This window comes from Varroa destructor, unplaced genomic scaffold, assembly GCF_002443255.2.
Source record: "Varroa destructor unplaced genomic scaffold, Vdes_3.0 BEIS01000001.1, whole genome shotgun sequence".
Taxonomy (NCBI): domain Eukaryota; kingdom Metazoa; phylum Arthropoda; class Arachnida; order Mesostigmata; family Varroidae; genus Varroa; species Varroa destructor.
In genome coordinates this window covers 37,939,719-37,963,071 of record NW_019211454.1, presented here as the reverse complement: position 1 = coordinate 37,963,071, position 23,353 = coordinate 37,939,719, and the positions used below count along the sequence as shown (strand labels likewise).

At 44.3% G+C, this 23,353-nt stretch overlaps 1 protein-coding gene across 11 annotated transcripts in view; it reads right to left on the bottom strand.

The window, feature by feature from the left end:
• The window catches only part of Wdr62 (WD repeat domain 62), an 82,990-nt gene that overhangs the window by 4,292 nt on the left and 55,345 nt on the right, over positions 1–23,353 (bottom strand). For 9 of the 11 annotated variants that reach the window (XM_086978159.1, XM_086978166.1, XM_022816392.2 and 6 more), the window contains 4 exons: positions 7,028–7,252; positions 1,576–1,665; positions 1,236–1,428; positions 799–912 (listed from right to left, as the gene is read on the bottom strand). In XM_086978159.1, the coding sequence (XP_086834285.1) occupies positions 799–912; positions 1,236–1,428; positions 1,576–1,665; positions 7,028–7,252 (622 nt within the window). The remainder of the gene's footprint in view (positions 1–798; positions 913–1,235; positions 1,429–1,575; positions 1,666–7,027; positions 7,253–23,353) is intronic. The other 2 variants (XM_022816397.2, XM_022816444.2) reach the window with 2 other exon arrangements.

The following is a 23,353-nucleotide window of genomic DNA, read 5'->3' as shown; positions in this document are numbered from 1 at the left end:
CTCGCGTCCATAGTCTATGTGGATTGTTAGACATCAAGGAGTGGCAAATGGAACCTATCGGTCCTATTTTCTAGGAGATATTTATCTGTTAACTGGTACATTTGCATCACAACCCACGTCTTCGCCCGTTCAACGCGAGACCGTTCGTCGTTATCTAGTCCTGTTACGTTTGCGCAACGCCAGAGAGTCGCGATGTCATACTTTCGCCTATTTATTGTATGCTGCACCCAGTAGAATAAATTGTTTCCCGGAGTTACAATACAATCGCAATGTTAATTAATTAACAAATAGACGTGCTCAAGTAACCTTTTCTTTATCCCAATTTTACTAGCATTATGGTAGGCCAACTGCTATGTTTTATTCACAGATAATATAGATTCAAGTGACCGTAGAGCGAGGGCCGGTCTGATGCCCTTTTTTTTGTAGCTACATACATGTTTTGCTTGTTTCGGCATTGGCAGATGGCCATAATTGATTATGAACGAAAAAATAAAGAAAAATTACTTAGATAAGCTAAAGACAGACTATATATCTAACGAAACATTCATTTGCTATAAATAGATTCAGAGTTATGCACCTGCTCGCTTGCAGAGCCTTCATGGATCGCCTACATACTATATATAACTAAAAATATACCTAAAAAATATAATTAAAAAAATTGATATTTTTTGTGGCGGGTGCTCTTAAGAGAAGCTTTATCGAAAATTAGGCGTCTATCGATAGATCATTTCTATGGTATATCAGAATTGTATTTTCTTTTATATGTATAATAACAGGACAACACTCTAAAACGCTTACCTATGCGTGACGGCGTCACTCAGCGTGGTGCTTTCTGAGTCAGAATCGCTGTCAGATTCAGGTGACACAAGGTGCTTGTTTATTAACGAGTTTCGGTTTAGTGCTGATGAGGACCTAAAAAACCGGCAAAAAGTAGAAAAAAAGGCCACTTATAAAAACAAAGGTAGAGAACTTCTGATATGACCTATAGACTGAGTGCTGCGCCTATGAAACTAGTATATACTGTCATGGATTATATCGCATAGCCTTTAGCAGAAAACAATACTGTGTTACACAAACGTCTGTTACACTACCAATAGGAGCTCGAGTACAATGACATCGATCTCGTGAAAACGTTAAACCGAACATTCTACGTAGAACGAAAATGGAGAGTATTCATGATTTGTTGTCGTCGGATTGCAACCAGCCATTGTATAACATCGACCTTGTATGTCTACCTGACTTTGGTGAGGTTGGTGTTTCCCCTGCGTAAAGAGTGGGCCGAGGGGGCTCGATGGATGCCTCCCAAAGGTCCACCTGGCCCTAGGCCGTTGGCTCCCACCAGCTGATCGTTTTGGCCTCCGCTAACTGCTGGAGCCGCGTACATTCCCGGATTGTTAAGACTACCCATACTCGCCGACCTTGACATTGCTGCAAACAGATATAATTTTTGACATGAACCAACAAAAACAAGAAACAGTTAACTAAATTGAAATATATTTCTGGCTAGTAATGACAGTACAAGCTAGCGTTCTAAATTCTAACTAGCAGAGATTAAGCCCAGAATAGGACACTTACACCCTCCATATTTTCTCGGTGTTGTAGCGTACGAAGGGAACTGACGTTTTTGTGCCTGTGCCCAAATGCCTCCACTGGCTGACAACGACCCTGTAATCGGATAGAGACAGATACGATCACAGAAGAAAACGTTAAAATATGTAGAAAGAAACAGTTTGCTTTCCGCACTAGCTGTTCTTCATTAGCAGACGCATGCTTGAAGCAATCATGACATCTTTGCTATTCAATAGAACTAAAATTTACGCTCGCCGTCGTCGGCCACACCGACGACGATAACAGCAGAAAAATAGCTTCTACTTTCGAAGCAGTAGCGAAAGCGGTGCATTACTAGATAAATAGGTAACATAGCAGACCTACAGTGAACTCACTTATAAGCGCAAAAAACTTTGATCGGCTGACTGGCAGGCAGGCAGGCAGGCAGGCTAAATCTTAGCAAAATATGCTGAGAGCGTCCAAGCAAATGAAACGCTGGAAGCTATCATCGTCAAAACCACTACTTATACATAAAAATTATCATTATAACATATACGCTACGAAGCAATCCCACAGTTGGCCAATAACACCGCATCGACTTACGCCGTCGTGACAAATGTCCGTTTAAACTCTTTGGAAACAGTCACAAATTTAAGTGAGTTCACGGTGGCTAAAGGTATCTAAGCAATAAAGGCTAGTCGCATCGGCGCCTGGCGCTTGACAGCCGGCGCCGACAACGTCTCTGCATCAATGTCAGTTTTCGATCGTATGCCATCATGTCATACTATGAGAAATAAATGATTGACACAAAGAACAGCAGCCAGCAGTGGTGGTCTAAAGATGACGATGACGTTTTTGGCTTGGAACAAGCTTTCTTCAATTCGCCTGACGAAGTATAGGAGCAACTAATGCATGTTTAGTCACACGGAGACGGCGATAGTGCAAATGTATCCGGATAGCCAGCGTTAAGACTGCAATGCCGTAGACGACCTGGATATGAAGAGCAATTAGACTGCAGAAATTCTGCCTGGATCGGGTATTTAGTTCTTCGCGGGTAGTTTCTGTTCATCGCGGACCTTGCTAAAGATATCTGTAGGGTTGCAGGAGCGAGCCGCAAGTTGACAGCTAACTACTGAGACTAACCGAATGTAGTACAGATGTAGAATCAATTGGTCTGATTACAGGTTAAATAAACAGTTCTGTTCGTTTTACAGGTTTGCGTAAGAGGTTTTTCCGCTCGAGGAACGGCATTTCAAACAGAATACATGGTTGGACGTGATGCGATTCCTGTACAAGGTAAGTTGAGGCCAAAGTAAGTGGAATTAATAGATGTTAACGAAACAGCAGATAGTTTCTGCAGTGACTTGGACGAACCCCTAGTTACATTTGGATCGGTCGATCAAAAAGATTCTAAGTCTACGGTCTATAGTGCGCTGTTTGGACAACAGTGCACCGCATCGGTATTTACGTGTACAATACAAAGTGGGTTGATTGCGAAAGTTGCCCCCAAAATCGAGTTACTTCTAACTTCAGCTACTGAAGTGCAGACGGGTGAAATGAGAAATGGCATTTTTTGACATTTATTATTCAACATGACGACGTGAGTATGATTGACAATCGCAGCGACTCAGTCTTCATCGTTTTGTATTTCATTTTAAAACGGCAATACTATCCGTATTCAAAGGCTATGCAAGAGCTGAAGGGCACTGTCATTTTGACCAGAACTACAATCAAAGTGTGACGAATGAAATCATAATGGACACACACGCGTACATGATCAGCTCTGCATAAACACGATGTATTACAAAACAATCACACGTACACACCAGAAAAGAGTTTACATACATATGCACTCGGCAAAAACTTCCCCCATCACCGTCACTATTGTATCTTTAACCGTTCTAGATTCGTCGAAATCACTCAGCTTCGTCGGTAATAACAAGATCGTCAAGCCTGATTTGTTATGAGCACTTAACGTTTTCGCTAACAAGTCATCGTCGCTTGTTTGGCATGTTTTGATCGGAGCGGATCAGCAATCCATTAGCAGGGTACCACTATGATCTAGCATACTTTCAGGAACTAACCATGACAGCCATGTGGATGGACCCTGCACTGCATTGAACATCGGACTGACATTCGTGTGACAACTGACAAACTATTCAGCCGTCAATTCAAGCACTTGAGCGGTATTTTGCGCCCGACGTATCCTAGCGTGTCGCGTCGACCAGATTTCCATTACCGCCGTCGCTTTCTTTAGCACCATTGGACAGTAGCACTACGACTGCTAGTTCGTTACAACAACTAGGTTCAGCACACAATTGAACCGTTCATCGTTTTGCCGCCATAGCCGTTGTGGCGCTGGCTCATTGTCTGATTTGTCTGTATTGACCTCAGACGTTCGTTTTAGCGGTCACAGCAGCAATGGCGGGCGTCGACGGCGCTATTATTTTGTTGTTGTTTTCACATTTATAGTACATCTAGTGGCTGTAGCTGTCGCAGCCATCCGTGGTCACAGTAGGCTAGGGTAGAAAGGAGATCTCCCTGTGCGATGCCGAGGTATATTTCGCTCGTTGTCCTGTCGTGCTTCTACGCGCGATCGCTGTCGGCTATGTGCTGTTATACTGTGGCCTATGATGAAAGGGGGCGTTCGATACTTCGTGCTTATTGCGTACCACCGCTGCGAGCAGCGGATTTGCTACTGTTGCTGTCGTTCCTACTGTTGTCTTACGCTGGCTGGCATAATCTGTCGTTACTTCCTTGAGCTCGAATCGATCTGTGAGTATCTGTATATGTCTGTACCTTAATCTGTCTGCCTTTATTTACTATCGGCGAGCAGTGCTGTGTGTGTGTGTACACTTGTTGCCAACTGTTCCTTGTTCCTAGTCCCTCGTCGTAGCTCCTTGACCTGCTGCTGTTTCTTCGACAACGTTTCGGCTTCGACTACGACCACTGATCCACCGTGACATTTATGGTCGCTTGGAAACAGCTGCAAGACGTTATTGCCGTCATTGTGCGCACACCCTCTTCTTCTATATTACATCGCACCGACGCCTATAGCCTGCTGTCCGCTGCCATTTGTTGTACTATCTTGTTGAGACTTCGTGCGTTAGATCTTGCTTCAAACACTCTCCGCCATCGCAACAGTCGTCGGTTTGTGTGTCCTTCTCAAAAACCGGTATCAGTAGAGTAGTTTATTCAGGCTTGATTCCTCGTAAGGGCTGCTGTCGTTGTTGCTGTCACCGCCGCCGCTGCCGGCACTCCTGTTGCGGCACATCCTAACATTATCAGTATTAACTACAGCATCGACGATCGGCGACATTATGCTGTCATCATTGACTCGAATGCAGCCGTATAGTTGGAAACATCACCGACAAAAAACGAATATCCGATATATGAGCAAATGCGTTTAGGTGACGCAAATACAGGCCAGTAAGCACCACAAAAGATGGGGTAGCCTCAGAATATTGAGCTCCTAGGGAAACACTGATACAGGAAGCACACCGAAAAAGTAACAGCACCGACGCTGACAGTCAGGTCACGGCCACGCTTAGCACCGAACCTGTATTCGAAAGGTGTGAACATATTCTATCGAACGAGACCTTGCCTGAAGATATGTTTGAGTTCATCTGTTTTTACACTGCTCAGGCGGCTTCTCCGAAAATGCCTTTGTAGACTACGGTTATCACCGCCGGCGCCAGTGTCGACAACGGCCAAAACGTCGCAGGTCTGCCAACGATACAATGTAGCGTCTAGCAGACGCTCCTACAGACAAAGCATGTTCCCTGTCAAGCCTGGTTCATCACAGCTGGAGTGTTGTGTTTGTTGAAGTCTCATCTCTGTGCTTCTCCACTTCCAAATCTGATCACGATCACTAACTACTAAACATAAGAGCCCGTTGGATGTTATTATGCAAGCGACGTTAGACCCTCGTTTCTATCTGCCCTGTCTATAAGTGTCATCGGTAGTGCCTTGTGTGCAGAGAATCACTTGGCGAAAGATATACGTATCGTTGAGAAAACGTCTTTAATGGATTGACCGGCGCTTGCAAACTGTAACGGAAATATCTGGCGATTTTAATAATTCAAATTCATCGGAATCGCCAGGCAGACGAACGACTCAACAGCTTCGCAGCTCGATGGCCATGTTGCTTTTAAAATAGCCGTCTACGTTCACGTAAACGTTATGCAGAATGGCTATAGGAATATGCAGAGTACAACAGGTCGAAGTACAATTCAAAACGTGTGTCTCAATAGAAATAATTTCATGTGAGCAGGCGGATTTATCAGCTGGCGTAATCTGAATGCAAAAACTGACCCCAATGGTAAAACTAGCAAAGGAAGGCAGGATCACAAAAACCCACACGATTCCAAACAGATACCGAATATTCCAGACACGATGATTCTCAGAAAAAACGAGTAGGACGTTGCCCACCTAGACGACTTGCCAGGGCCGTTCCTCTACGCCTATGTCAGTGGACGGCCCCGCCGTATACGCCGCTTACTCGTATGTCTTGCCTTGTCTGGCTACCACGCTTCCGCGAGTCAACGTTACCAGCCACAACGGACGCTCGTCATCGTTCTGCGACGCCACCTACCCATTTCAGAAACAGCTTTCGTTGTTGCTTTCAGTGAGCCGTCGAACGTTTGCTCCAGCTGGTGCAAGTGGCGGCATTTGTAATCCTTCAAGCTCTTTATCCAAAGACCAAGGAAAAAACATATACGAAAAGAACAACAAACGGTTTACGCTGCTTGAAACAAAATGATGAGTAATGTCCATGGTTCCGTTCACGAGCACCGCTAAGTGCCCTTAATAATATGACACTGATGATTGAAAAGGTGATAAAGGAACAGAAATTGTTGACAAATTTACGACTCCGAAATTCGGAATCGAGGAAACCTCGGCATTTTCTATAGGACGATTTAAATAGCACACATTTTGCTGTTATATTATTTATATTATATTATTAATTTAAACACGATAGATATTTAGTTGTAGTAGATAGACGACTGAGGATTTTATAACATGCAGAACTCGATCTCTCACAGTCGATTTAATAGTTAGAAGATTGTGCAGTAACGTTTTAAAATATAACGTTTCTACCCGGCTTGTACACGCAATAGGCACAATACAATATACGCGATGCAATACTGTTGGTGCTTTGCCATTCACTCATCACTATAACAGAACAAAGGTCACGAACAAAAGACGAGTTCTGAAAGGAGATATTCCTTTCTACGACTATTAATTTCTACGGCTAGTCACACATTCGTTCAGCGCGAAAAGTCCACGAAGCGAAAAAAAGAGCAGCAGAACAGAGAATTTCTATTTTATTATATGTGGTATTTAGTAGCGCGACAATTTGGCGTTTAGCTCTCGTCGTCGTTATGTTGCCCGGCCTTAATGGGGTGCCACTAGGACTACCCCAGCCAGCTCTATTTAAATGACGCGCACAGGCCATCCTGTCTGTATTCTATCTTACCCAGGCCGCTCGTCAAGCTCGAATGCTGTTGGCCGAAACTGTTCGAAGATTGATGCTGGCTCTGCTGTTGTTGTTGTTGGGAGCTGAGCTGCATCTTGGCACTTCGCAGGCGATCACGCAATGCCCGAATGTCCGTACAACTCTCACTTGATTCCAGGCGTATCATGCTCCTGTTATTGTTACTCGATCTAAACAGAAAACAGCCTCCCGAAAATAACGAGCCGTCTTTGATATTGGTAGACGCACGCATACAGAAGATGAAGGAAAAGAGTCACTAATCACCGAAGATCCGTTAGTAGATTTTAGTGGGTTTTATTGGTACGATCTAGAAAAAAAATCCCTATTCCATTAGCAGTCCTATCAATTGCCTCACTTATAGCGAAAAACTGTTCTACGATACAAGTATAAAAAAATACTTGTCAAGTTATTACCGTTGAGGTATTGACGCATCGATACGCCATTGGCACAATGTAATTTAGCAAAACAATAGACAACCGAGAAGACGATACGCAAAGATCCCGATCTTCACCAGAGTTCACGAAACTATACGATGGTACTTTGCCTAGCCACGACAGATTCAATGTCACAAACGGCACTACCAACCAAAACGTTTCGTATCAGATTGTTGACGATACCGAACATATCATGGAACGCTCGCCCATCACCAGAGTGTTACATATACTAACGTACAATTTTTCTAAACAAGAATAGTCCACTTGCCATCATAAACTTCAGCGCATAGATCCTAGCGCGACGCGAGGGCAGCGGGTGTTGCCGCCGACAACATCAGCTAGAAGCGTCAATCCCTGCCTATCTGTAACCTGAGCATTGCTGAGCTATTTTTTTAGGGTAAACCTATAAGGTGTCTGTGTGTGTATGCGCGCTTGTGTAAGTAGCGTTGCCCTCTTTGCTGGCTGGCTGGCTGGCTGTAACTTTGTCAGTATCTCGTCGTCGGCACTCGCGTATCCAGACACCCACGACTGAGAAAGGATTCTCCTCTACTTCATCGCTGCTGCTGCTACTATTGACTATCTTTCTTGAATGATTCATTGCCACTGTGTATAGTGACGATGGTGCGTCGTTCATCGCGGTGTAGACAATAATAACAAGCGATATTATCGGCATACAGCGTGTGTACGTCGAGCAGCAGCGGTGGCGGCCGCTAGCAAGGGACCGTAATGACATGCAAACAACAGAATAAAGCTCAGCCAGGGGCACTTGATCCGACGCCAGACTCATCCAGTTCCCTTTTAGCGAGCGCAGTATACATACCAGACAACCGCATGGATCAGCAGCGTAACATAGGCGTACAGAAACAGCACCGACTGTAAAAACGCCGGCATGGGCGACCGTCGTGCCGAACAGAAACATCGCAAAATAACCAGCACCCGCTCTTGCTATTGGTGCTACTGCACCGCGGCGTCACGACCTCGAGCATCGAGAGTCGTTGCATTATTATAAGAAATTATACGAAACGTGTTTCATGTGAGGAACAACTATAGTGAAAACGTTCTACGTAGAAGTTATCTGGAAACACTGAGACTGCGTTCTTGAGCTTTTCACACGCTTAATACTATTAACTTATCGCCGCATTGTTATCACTATTATGATAGTAAGTGTAATAGCCACTTCTTTTGAAGGTTCCCATTATAAGCGTCAAGTGATTGGCCTAATGTGAGCATTGTCAGGTCTGCTGGAAGTATTGGCCTGCGACACTGACCACTATCCATAATGGTGCCGGCGCTGGTTTAATCGAAAGATCTAGAATTACATAGGCGCACACACAGAGTTACCCAGCATCAGGTATACGTCCAACCCAGAAATTCAGTGTTTCCATCTTTCTTTTAATAGGCGCGAGTCACCTTAAGGCCTCGAAAGTCACGATATGAACGGACACATGATCATCATTACCACCACCATCATCATCATCATCGTTGTAGTCATCAGAAACCCGTATATATATAGGTTGCAGAGCGGCTGTCGATGTTGCGACTTGTCTATCGATTCTCTCGTTACCTCCTCCGCTCGCTGTCTACTAGTAATACCCACACTGTAGCAGGTCAACGCTGTTCTACGCACGTACATGCAACTAACCGTATTCGTATCACAAGAAGTGCTGCTCGAATAAATGACGACACATAATTCGTTGACGCACGTAAACTATGGGTAGTAAGTAGTGCACGATGCATGCTTCGTGCCATGAATATGCATACAAACACCAGTGCACATCGTTGGTCCAGGCAAGGATACGTGAACATCTTTGCTGCCCTTGTACGAATGTGTGTTACAATGCGAATGTTACGCAGTGACCACAAAACCAGGCTAGTTAGTGATCGGCTAGCGGCGCAACGTTGGTATCTTCGCAGACACTATCGGCCTTCTGCGTGGGGCATCCATAGGTATAACGTAACAAAACAGAACTTCAGCACCCGGCAGCCAGTACATTACGTTGGATAAATAAATCGTTTCTAATGAATGTATACAGCCATTTGCAAAAGATATACTGTATATACTGTAATACAACAAAGATGAATTATCTCTACTTCTTCAAAGTAGAATCTGTTCTTTGACATTTATATAATTAGCGTACGTTGTATAGCTATGCATGCCCAGGGCTGACTCCATTGACATGGCTACAAGGTCAGCACCGATCGATGCATGGCAGAATCGGCCTCAGTGCTAAATCAATCCGACGTCCTTTGCTAATTTGATTCATTTGACATCGTGCCAGTTTTTCCCTTTAATTTATACTCTTGATCATTACTGTTTTATTCATTCGAGTGGAGGTCATGATGATCCATTATCTAAGCAAATATTTCACAGCTTCACACGACATACGACGGCCAAGAAGACGTGAAGATCTGCCCCACTCACTCTACGATTTCCTATTCGAAAAGGTATCTCAACTGATGAATACATGCGCCGCATTTACGAGCGGTGCATATATTCATCAGTTTATCTAGACTTTATCAGTTTATTATCATCTTATTTAGGAGCATAAAAGGGCAGCATTGCTTTAATGAAATAACAAGCGTGTACAAGAGTACGTTGTCACAGATTCGCGGGACTTCAAGTCGATACGAAACGACGACAACCAGGGAAAAGTTCACGTTTTAGTCCCGACGTAATTGAGCGCCCTTCTCAACGTGCCATAACCCACAGCTAGGCAATGCTAAGTAGTTTTTCTCCTAGACTTTCTCACATGGTCTAGCGACTTCACTCATCTTGCACAAATATGAAAAAAATTTCATATGAGGTAAATTTTTCGAATACTTCAAAATACAGTAAATTAGCCTGTGTTTGCTGCATCGCTAAGGCAAGCACTGCAACACGTAGATACGCGTTTCGTTTGATTAATGTATACGCGAAATTAGGATTACGACTTTCGGTAAGAAGTATCATCTACTTGATTCTGGTGACAACTACTTTTGGCCTAATCTCCTGCGAGCCGTGTAGGGCGTAAAGCCCTGTTCGCAATACAAGAAATTAGTTCAACGAAGGTATTTATATGTCGATACGACCCCCATCCATTGCCCTAAGTAAATGGATCGGCTTATTCGTGTGTCTCCGTGCCACCCAACGATAAATTGAGTTTTTATGTAATTTCCATTGAAACATATAACGTTTCACTCAGAGTTTACTTAGCCTAAACGGATACTTCAATGGCTTACCGTAAGCCTTCCTAACGAATGACAACAACGAGTTTTGCCATCCTATACGACACTCGCGCCTCGTTATTAGGAGAATACAGTAAAAGTTACTTTTTAACCGACGGGATATAATTTATATAGAAACTGACAACGACTCAGGAGTGACTAGGAATGTTCCACATCGTGGGGAAGAAAGCGTTCGAGAATACAACTACGCGACGATTTGTAGTAATTGGTAAAAATAAGACGCAACCATTTTGACCCTGTTTGAGCAGAGAAAACTATTAGATAACGAACGATGGTCAATATTACCAAAGTCACGTAGCGATTACATATTGCGATACAAGATTGCGGCCGACGAGACAACTTCAAAAAAGAAAAACACCGGAATGCGTGAGAACCGCATCTGTCACAATAGTATACCTCATTTTTTATGATGAGCGACACCAATAGGGAGTACTCAAGGGTATAATAGACATAGGACGTTGCAGGTTGTAATAAAATGAGATAATCTATCGGTGGGGCATTTATTGACGTCTGTCAATGTCCAAAGAGAGGTACTTAATCAACAAACGGCGAGATTCATTCAGCCGACTGTAGACTCGTCACGGCACAGAAGCAACATGTAGTAAAATACCTTACGATCGTTTTAGAAGCTTTATAGTATTGGCATGCAACTTCAAATCGGCGTATCTTCTATATATTGGTATATCTATAAAACAACAATGAAGTTTTTTGCGTGTATCTTTAGACCGATAATCAATCCTCACTGATTCGCGACGCTTGCTACATAACGAATGCTACAAACGAAGTTGTTGCCTATCTAAAATGTAGGAAGTAAATATTATCCACTAAAATATTTAACACTATTTATCATAAAACACAAAACATATGACGTACCAATATTTTACTGTTCAGCTTCGAACCTGAACACATATCTGGCTATGCTGGCCGGTTAAACATGGTAGAAACGGTATCACAGGAATATGGTAACTGCACTCCCCGATCTTCCGCAGTTCTCATGCGTACCCATGAGATTACCTAAACTACCGTGTCTTCACCGTAAAACTCGCGACTGAAACGTTGTATCAATCTAAGCTTCCATCGGCAGTTTCAGTCACACATAGCGAACCACGTAAGGTTCTTGCACCTCTTGAGGCGAACAAGCAGACTACCTTTGATTGTTGCTATCTGACAGTGGGAATAAATATAAAACTGCGTATAACACAGCTTTGCAGTCTCAGTCCGTGCGCGGCGTCGCACTCATACGGAAACGAAATCAGTGAGCCAATTTTTTACAATCGGGAATTTTCAGCGAATACGATAATTTACTAATGGGTTAAATGCACGCAAATAAACAGTGGTTGAACTCAAAAACGATCAACTTCAAGAGTAGGCTTTTTTCGTTCTGAACAGAAGCGCAAGGACATATACATAGACAGTTGTCTATTACACCGTATAGTCTGTCTTTCATTTTGCTATGTTGCGTACCATTGCATCTGCCTATCTAGGTATTGTACCTTTCGACACTCATCCAAAAGCATCGCAATTACCAGCTTCATTGACGATGTATAACGGTATATCCAAGCTTTTATGCAGCTGCTATACATGCCGTTAAGGAAACTTAGGCAAGTTTTCTCCGATTTACTCTGCCTGTAATTTTCTTATGATTGATATACACTGTAAATTCCATACCCATTGCAAATTCACACCATCTCAAAGCTGTCCTGTACCACGTTCCTGGCAAGCTCTTTCAAACGGTGTTCACGATCGCGACTCTTTACCCAAGTGGACGCAAGTGTTATTAAGAAGATTTGCACACCTTAGGCTAACTACGCTCGTAGCCTTCACTGCACCTCTCATGAGAGACAATCTTTTTTTCTGAAGTACAAGCAAAGAGAACTATGTCCGTGCGCAGACTGAAGCGACGTTCGAAACTCTTTGCTGTTGCGCACGCAAAACTGCTGATTTAGCCTCGGGGTTAAGCCAACACATACAACAAACTTAGTGAATGAAGCCGACGAATGGAAAGGATACATCCATGCGATCGGCGGATGAGGAAGAGGCCAGTTCTTCTGTGAATCTTCAAACGTCGGAATCAGCACTTCGGCAAGTTTAGCGATACGCCAGTTCCTGCGGCTACGACCACCACTATTGCTATGACCGCTGCGGTGGTGGTAGCAGTGGCGGCGACGTCTTCTGCTGCTGCTGCTGTCGCATCAACGTCACTTCAAAACTGTTCATTCTGCCGCCGACTTTTCAACGGGCCTCAATATGATTGTTCGTCGCCATTGGCCGTTGCTGTTCGCTTGACTTTGTGCACAGGCCTCGGCGCTCGACAGCAGAAGCAGACGCGCATAACAGTCCTACTGAGGCTCTTCTCAACATGGCGCGGCGCGTCGCTTTGGTGGCGCTTTTCGAGCAACGGTCATGATAATGGCGGTGCAAGTGACGAGTGAGCCACTGTCTAAGGGCCGCCCCCGTTATCACTGACGGCCTGCGGCCACTTCGACCATCAAGCGGCCAATCAACTAGCAAACTACCACGCGTCTTTAATACCGCAGCGTCCAACGCTTTGGCTGCTGCTCTGCCATAACACAGTGCAAATGTAAGCACATGGAGCATACACACCTACACACAGAACTACCTAATCGAACTAGCATCCGTCGACAGGCGGCCTTATAAGGGAGCTTTATAAGGGAGCATTTGCTTGCTCCGCAGGTAAGGAACAGAAAAGACCAATGGTGCAGGTTAATGTGCAAAACTGGAAGTCGCACATGTGCGCAGAGATATAGTGGCCGTCACAACACGATGACTGTGTTAATTTTTTACTGCTGATCGTGACAGGGTCGCCTACACGGCGACTCTACTGGCGGCGGGATATGCATCGTGACGAGGACGTCTACTACCGGTAATAAGTTACCGACAAGCCGAAATAACTGGTGGCGCCGAAACGCGGCTGATATAAAGCGGCATCCGACGGGAAAGATGGCGATAACCAACCAGAACGCGAAAATAAGGTGCCAATCAGGAAAGTGAAACAGAATAGGTAAACGTCCACATTAAATCAGGTCGCGATAACCTCCGACTACCCGGCGAACCACACAACCCAGATCAAACATTTTATCATTGTCATTTTTGTCATAACATTTTATTTTACGGATTTGCCGATCATAACTATACCAGCAAATAAGTAGGACGAAATCCTACTGAATCCTAGAGCTCGCAAGGCTAACTAGCGAGAGACAATCAAATGTTAACGGCAACAGTGACGCTAATCAAATTGCCGGTAAATTCGCCATATCTTCGACAGACGCATGTCCGTCTGTCTCACCCACGTTCTTCGCTCCTGGACCCAACTAAAAACGGCTCGATCACACAACTAAGTCGACAGCATTTTGATAAGAAAGACATCTAAAATAGTCTCAGTTGATGACGCGAACGCTTCCGAGGAGACAGCCTCTGCGTGTGATATCGCCGTGCCGGAAGGCGTGGGAGTCGAGGCAATCAATCGGTAGCCCGAGTTGCGCCGACCTCGATTCGACAAACAGCCGACTTGCTGTTCACTCTATTGGCGTCACCCGCCACGCCACGAAAACGCTCGTGTTTTCATGAAAGCACGAATACGCACAAACAGCAAGTTGCGAGCAAGGTCAATAATTGCACTGAAGGAATTGTACGGCTGCCGCAGCAGCAGGCTCTTACGGTGAGCATCGGTACATGTGTGCCTGTCTGCGCGTGTCTTCAATCCAGGCAAGGCAACTACTTCAACAACGCTGCTCGCCTCTCTCGTCCAGGTTGGCCATTTCTCCTGTTAGCGTTCACTCTATTCGAGAGAGTCAACCACGATCAATAAAGGAGAGTTAGATAAGAAATATCACAGTATTCCGGGGCGTCTTTCTGAGATGTGTTCACCCCACGAGACATTAGCTCCGGGGCATCGCTGACATTCTCGATGGCACCGAGGCGGCTTTGGTGATTGTCGATGTTTAGTGTCTACTGACACCAATCCTCAGGTGACTATTATTGCCACTACTAGAACCGCTGTTTTACATATAAGCAAATAACAAGTTCAACGTCATTGGGAGCAGTGAAGACTTCAGCAATGCCAAACAGCAAAGGGGAACAACGCGATTCAAATCGAACAGATCTCGTGTCCGTGGCATCGTCTAGAGGCACACGCAAACACACAGACAGAGGTAAAGCACAGAGTAAAACATGGCGATGTCATCGCGAGGGAGGAAACATGCGGCGACGGGGTCGCCATTTCTCTGAATGAAGGTGAGACTACGACCCTGCATCAATCGTCGTCTGATCAGCATCAATATCAGCTGAATAGTTTGATGCCAACTATAAAGACGATGAAACTTCTGGTGTGAAACAGCGGATCGCTTGTCCTGATGCAACGAGCAGCCTAATCTGAATCTCTTCCGTTAAACCGGTGGCGCTTTTCGTGCCGTCAGCGACCCGGTCGTATGACGCTGCAAGTTCAACCATACGCCCAGATGGCTGCGGTTTATTGACGAGACATTGCAATACCAATACGAGCTATTTCAGCTGAATAAAAAATAATAATATTTTGAGCTGTTTTACGCATTACATTGGCGACAATAGTTTTTGATTATTGGCCGGACAGATTGCTGACAAGCCATCAATTGTGCTTATCTGGCGAAAGTTCTTAAAGGGAAAGAATATCGATCTGCACGATCAGAAGCACACATCCTCCATATACGGGTGCCTTAAATCTAAGCACTTCAGCAGACGGCGGCAATAGTTTACCACTGACCGGAATGCCAATTCGCAGAAACAGAACAAAAGCACAACAACAGAAAGGCCTGTCTGGACACAGAACGTGATCTGTGCGTAGGCTATCGAACGGCTACCGATAGCAACGGCGACGTACGATCTACAGAAATTATGATTGCGTCATTGTGTTTGCGATATCGACAGGAAGAAACAAGCATCTCTCCCATCGATGCAATGGGCCGTGCTACATAGTGTCAGCCCATCCGTCGTAGGATATACTGAACGATAACTGGTGGTAGAATGAACGTATCCAGCTGGTTAATATACGCACACATCTCTGAATATGCCGAAAGCGTATCGTAAAGCACGCTTCTTATGCCCTATCGTAACGGTAGGGCTGTTAGCCAGTGGATAGATAAACTGTACAAGACCAGCCAGAAAAATGTCCAGTGCAAATATCCGAGATGGCGCAGTATTAATGTCATATATTACCATAATTTTCCGCACCGGAACCGATATAACCATACCGTGCATTGTCAAATACGAGTAATCGCAGAGGGCGGCTCACTTATACCTATCAGATGATTGCACCGTAATAGACTTGTCACGAGCGACATTGGCAGATTTGAGTGTTTGTTTTTGTACAATTTGTCAGTTTGAAATACAGGAAACGCGCCTTGGATGCGTACCCATACCCTGAGAACTTGTCCAGCGCGTGTTAATGCCCTTGCAGCTACGCCTGTTGCCTCTAAAGCAAATGGAAATTGCAAAATAATCGTTGCGGATAGGCCCACAGCGGCATCTTTATAAACGGGCCAGTGGTAGACGCATTTGGAGCGCAGCGCAATGAGCACCGCTACTGCAGCAATACCCCTGCCGATCTGGTTATTGCAGCCCCTTTCATCATTATGATCGTAGGTGTTATCGTCGTCGTTGTGAACGATTCAAGGCTAGAGAGCCTCCAGGGGCATACTATCACTTCCGCATTGGTGCTTAGTCTTCGGCAAACCTTAGTTAAACGTCTACTTGGCAAAAAATGAAACACAGAGAGGGGGAGAGGGTGTGTATCTGTGTGTGTGTGTATGTGAGAGAGAGGGGGGAGAGGGTGTTTACGTGTGAGAGAGAGAGGGAGAGGGTGTTTACGTGTGAGAGAGAGAGAGAGGGAGAGAGAGAGGGAGGGAGCGCGAAATGCGAGAACGAGATACACATATCTACAAGATCAAGGTATGCGTAGTCAACGTCAGCCGTATGTTGAAGAGTGTTCCGGAGTAACCGTCCAGGATTTTTTTTAAAGAAAGAGAGCAAAACAAACTGCGATAGCTGCTGTAATAATGACTAGCTATTAGGATACTTCCATCGTTGTTCCTACGTTTTAATGAAGCGATCTTCTTTTTTGGTGTTACTAAGAAACACGAAAAATACGTGCCGAATTCGCTTGCTAACCAGTGGCCAGATAGCTTAGCGGGCGGGCGACGCTTTAAGATAGGCTTCCGCAAAAAGCATACAAATTCTAGATTGAAGTAAATTTAATGTTGGCATCGTCAATGAAGTCTTTATACAGACATCATTCGCTGGAACTCGAAAAGCATCAGATTGATGCGGTTGAATCCATTGATGATGGCATATACACCTGGATTATTCGATTGACACTTCCAGACGACAGGAAGATCCTACGATGCAATGATGGAACCATTACTTATGCCGACAAATTTAGTTGGTGTCCTTTTCAATACAATATATTCTGCTCTTTCTTGACCAAAGTCTTCGAATAGTCGTTACTTCTCTGCGTTTTCCTTCAACATCTGCCACCACACGACGACTGACGCGAAGCCATAATGAGTTATGATTCTCTCTCATGCATATGTCTCGAAATAACGTTTTGCCCGGAGACAACAAAATATTCACGTTTGGCGGAAAAGATCGAGTCAGGAAACGTTCGGAACAAACATTTCCGGATTTTATGCTAGCGTTTCCCTCTGTTGTGACATTCTATAGATAGTGTGTTAATGTCAACGCAGTATTGTACACATATTCGTCATAAAGCTTATGTAAGTCTTCAATTATTATCATGTAAGCAGTTTAGGGTGTCAACAAAAATGAAGAAATAGCTCTAGCTGAATTTCGTAAGCTTAAGAAATGTACGATATATGTCCTTTGTCGAATCCGGGACAGTCTAGTCGATTGCTATAAATTATTGCGATAAAGCTAAGGTTAAAATTCCCCCTTGAGAAATCCAAAGTCTCAGACCAAGGAACCAGCGTAACGGTTTCAGGACGTCCACTCGATCCCGACCTGTATGGCGTAGGAAAAATGTTAGTGGTTTGTCTGTTTATCTAGAAACAGACAAATAATCCCAAGCAACATCACGACAAAAATAAGAATTAGTTCATACTTCAGTCTCTCTCTCTCTCTCAGGCTAGTTAGCAAGGCCGTTTACCGTTTGCTTTCGAGTACATATGAAACGTTCAATCGCGGGTCACCACTTGGGAAATATGCATAAAGAGCGGACAGACTAATGATCAATTTATATACAATGAACTCAACAGTGTCAACGTATTCACCTGGTGGCCTAGGTCTGAACTAGTGCCCTGGACACACCTGGGTGCTTCAGCAAAGATTTGAAAGATAAATAATCCTTATAATCTAGCGGTTTCCCCAGATTGCTCACGCGAAACGACTTACTCCTGATAGGTCACTGCTTGAAGCGATGCTTCAACGGCCGTATCAAGGAATAAAGGCCTGTAAAAGCTGAAAGTTAGCTATGAATAGGGTCAATTCGTTAACTCAACGACAATATAAATTAGCCCTTAAATTGTCATCAAGGTCATAATCAAATAAATCACTGAACACCAGGGTCTAAGGTAACAGTGGCACTTCGTTAAAAAGTGGCTTCTTTAAATGTTCATGACCTATATTGCCTAGTTGCAGTCGAATTTTTAAAAGGTTATCTAGACACAAGCGTTTCGACCGCTGCACCGTTACCAACGACGCGTCGGGGTACCGATCATATTGTCTCTTGATATGAACAATCAGATCCGCATTCTGATTGAGCTTTCAGTAATACTTCTAAAGCTATCATACGTATTTTCGATCTTCAATGCAACAAACCGAATTGCGGAAGCTCATCGAGCTTATCGATCCTGCTTGGTATATAGATTAGCTAGCTATATCAAGGGGTAGCGTATTCCTCTTCGCGCAGTGTGTTGAAGTTTATGAAAATGACAATAACGGCACAAATAGCGAATTTCTATACAGTGTAGCTGTACACGGTTCATCCCTATTCCAACTACGTCGAAAAACTCTAGCAGCGAATTTCCACCGACGAGTACTTTCCGATGTTGATGAAGCCTTGTAAATTTGCCCTTTTGAAGAGGGAGAGAGCTTTACGTTTATTTTTAATGAACATATACATGGCAGCAGTACTTCGTTAGGTTTGCCCGAAATGGTGGAAGTGCAGACGCTTAGATCGTATGGTTTCGAAATCGGTTCGTTCCACCGATATTTCTTCGTGTACCAAAAAGGACAGAGCTATAACGCGCATGCGACGTTGTAACGCCAGTAAAAAAAAGAATTACATGACCTCTAACGACGAGTCCATCTTCAGGGTGACAAACTTAATGGCGAAATCTCATCAAACAGTTTACGTTGAACAAGTATGGCGGTCCGGATCTGAACTGCAGTCAGAATATTTATTATGAGCGTCAGAACATGTAACCTGCCACAAGCGCACGCTTCAGTAACACCCGCCTGTTACGGCAACTGAGTGGTCGATGACAATACCGGCACAGTATGCACAAAGTAGGCTTGATGGGTATTCAAGTAGAAATGGATACCTGAGGGACACGACGGCTTAGAATATGTTCAAAAAACATTTTTCCTTTTCAATAGAAAACAAAAAAGTGTCAAATATATCTATCTATTCGCTAAACAATATGTTTGAAGGTCAATTGCGCTAGCTAAGATTACTTACTGTTCCTTTTAAACAGCCACTAAAGGAAGCTTTTATGTCGACAGTTCAGAGAATTTACATATTTGGTAACACTGCTTAGAAGCTGAGCGACAGGGACGCACAGGCAGTTGAGTCTTAATGATATCCAAATAATTCCAAATAACTACGTTGATTTACGGCTAGAACAAGGGTTTCCGTACTCTCAACGGTGTACGATCATTGGATAAAACGACCGTATTACGACATAGTCACGCCCGGCTGACTTTACCGTGCGATCCCGCTTCTAGTCTTGATAGTGCTTAGTTCGCGTTTTGCTATTCCATAGACAGAAAAAAGTAGTGTCCTTCAGAGGCGCCCACGGCATTCGCTGGACCGCGGCCAGCTTTCGTGTGACCTATGCTACTGCCAGCTGTGCTTCGAATGCATCTTACAAATCTGTTGCCGACTTGATGCCGTTTCTCTGAGATAACCTTGTCTGGCGCCTTGACCCCGCCAAAAGTCCATCGATTCGAAGAGCAAGCCTTCAGATTTTTTTGTTCATACTTGCGTCGTTTTATCAGTCAATGAAAAGGCTGCCAGCGTCCTCTACATACCGATTCTATCCGATGGACAGGCCATGTTAAACAGCTGTCCGGCGCACAGATGGGCCCAAAAGATGTAGCTGTCAATCAAAATGACATGTATTTAGAAAATGTGGTTTTGTTTCTATTTCGTTATGCGATTAGGCGCACTGTCAACAAGCAGATGAACTGAACAAGTTGGGACGCTATTCCGCCGTTACCTCGCGGTACACCGAAACTGGCAGGGTACGGAGCGTGCGAGTTATTAACACTGACGTTTCTTAAGTATCGTGCCAACGGCGCCATTGTCGACCAGTTGCTGACTGTACAGCCAAGAGATGGCTGCTACTTTTGAAAATCCGGGATAAATATCGCCCATTCTCCACCGCCCCACTTCACACAAAGCAATGACTACAGTCTTTAGCTACAATAATGACTATTATTGTCACAGATACTACCGTTTTTTTCCCCGTAACGTTCACTCGATTCAACTGAACGCTCATCAACCGTAGGGAATGTAAGGAACGATGCGGGAATAAGTGCCACAGGATGCCCATGTAACGGAATACGGTAAATAGCTGAACTGACCCCCTATGGCCTACGTTGCGCATCTACTTGTATAAAACGGAAATATAATTTTAGTTTTCGAGACTGTAATAATCATAGATCGAGCTGATTATATCTGATAGATATGAATGGTATATTTGAAATTAATCGACCTTTAACATGCCGCTAAGAATATAGTTATCGACGCTAGACTCCGTTACTATGAAATAAATCACAATACAACCGTGGAAAATCGCCATTCGGGCTATTGAGACTGATAGCAAATTCATTGGAACAAAATCGAGTCAGATGCTACACAGGGTATCCGTCACAGTTTGCTACCAACAGGCTGAAATCGATACTGGTAAACAAATTCAACCTCCTAAACGTAATCTTCAGCTATAGGCGTGACAACGTAATGCACGCAAAGGCTTTCGTCACTGTGCACGTATACTATGCGTGCTTGTTGTCAATGTAAGGTCGTAGTGTACAGACTTGATGTAGCTTACCGATATTTCCCAGATGAATACTAGTACGCCGCTCCAGCCGGGTCGAACGCTGGGGTTCTGTACGAACGCTGCGTATTGTGCCAAGCATTTTCCTTGCGTTTTAGTGAACGGTATCAAACAATGGGATAGACAGGCAAAAAACGGTAATATCGGCAACTTTTCAAACACATTAGGAGACAAAAGTGGCCAACGTCAGTAAGCACGTCCATTTGATTTCTTCGGTTTACGTACACATGGAGGTGAACCAAAAGCAAAAGAGAGATCGCACCAATGGCAACTATTTCTATTCTGTCGGAGCTATACAGCGTAATCCCGAATGGACGTAACTCAACAGTTTGCAACACTAGGTTCTCTTCTAGTCGCTCTGAAGAATCAATATCCCGTACAACTGCGTAGTTCTCTCATCCAGACCGATCACTAAAAGCTAGCGGCAAACTCGGCCTTTGTCCAAGTAAGTAACAGCAGAAGCCTTAAACTAGTCTATTCGTGTGTTGCATGGACGCATCGTTGCCTAGTGTTCTTGCACAGTGGCCGCGCTGTGCTCGAATCCCAAGCTGCGAACACTTAGTGGTTAGACTTTGGCCAGCGCGTAGGACCGCCGCATACAGGCATGTACATACATATTATAGCAACGATCAGAGCCACCAAATGAACGGCGATTCACCACTGCTTGCTGCCCTTGTGATTGGTCTTCGTTCGGTCAGCATTTGGCGATTTAGTCAATGTGGTCGAAGCTTTGTGTCTATCGTAGTCGATTTCTTCTTCTTCTTCCTCTCTTATATCCCTCTTCATACATCCTTCATCTTTCTTGTAGCGTAGTCCCAACCACCTCCCGAAAACATTTGCTCGTAGGTCCCCTCCAAAAAAGCTGGAGGCCGCACGCGCAAAAGTGTTAGTCTACATAGCGCGTATTTTAATGCGTAGACTTTGCCCTCGATGTCCAGCGACTGCTACTGCCGCTACCCACTCGGGCCAGAATTCCTTTCCCACCCCTCGTCCTTTTAGTCTTCGCTCGTCTGTTCAGTATGATTAAACTACACAGTGCAACAAGAACGAAAACCAGAACATTACTATAACCATTTAAACGATCCGATTGGTGGGTGGGACAGTGGACACGCGAAACCAACCACCCAGCCAGCCAATGTTCACACGATGAGCAACGACGCTGACCACCGTCGGCCGGTCACATTGATCCTATCCAGCGTCACGATCTACTAGCCACTACTAAGATTATTGACAACGGATAGAGGCAGTGCTAGCGGTATGCCGTATATATAAATTTCAATGGCTGCTACAACGAGTCCGCCACTCGAGCACGCTAATGCCCTCGATGACTGACTGAGCATCGGGTTCATTTGCGCGTGCATTAGCGACAACAATGCCCTCGTCTTTACTCAGTGGATGCGCCGGTAACAAACGAGAATAGTAGATAATTTGTTTTGCAAGCAATGAGATTCGTACTTCGGCGATACTGCATCGGCGGCAAGACGCGACCATCAGCCATGACGGTAGCGGACCTGGGCAGATACTACGACGCCAATAGCGCTCTTTAAAGCGGTAGGAGAAATCGAAGTCTAGGGCAAACATTTTGTCAGAAAGGATGATTTTTTTAGAAGTCTGTACCGATGATCGTTTTTTTTTTTTAGCGATCACCTCTATCGCTGGACATAAAACGGCCACTAAACGAGTTTTGAATGTGTGCTGGTCAAAGAGGTCGCTCGTGAGGTAAACGATGATTATGAAGCTTTTGCACATTGTACCCAATGTTGAATTCTTTCAGGAACGAGTAATGTTTGTTTTGTCGGGTCGGCATTTTCACGAATGATACACAATGACGACAATATGACAATTAAATAGCTTGAGAGAAAACGCTCTAGATTTGTTAGAGATTGTTCGTTGGGCCAAGTGTTCGTAACGTATTCTAGTAGAACTTTCCGACGGACATTTTTGTTGCCGTTACAGCGGTTTTGAATTGTATATGGAACCGTTCGTGCTTAATGTAATGCAAGCCGCACGCCGTCCCATGATAGAATATACAGTGCGTAACTTGTCGGGTGTTACCTTTATTTTCTCCTACGATCAGTGGGTACAATAAGTTTGTATGAAACAAAAGTTGAAATGAAATTCAGTCGTTATAATCACATATAATAACGCTAAAAATAGAATAGGCATTGCATGTCAAATTAGTGAAATGACAACGACAATTAACGCACAAAGTAATGGCCATAAACACAGCAAGCTCTCTCATCACGACGTCGTGAGATGAAAAACATGAGGAGAAACAATAAATGCTATACAGAAAATAGGAACTTCTAATTTGTTTGATGCTCACTAGATTCGACAAAGTGTAACGACGCGAAAGATAT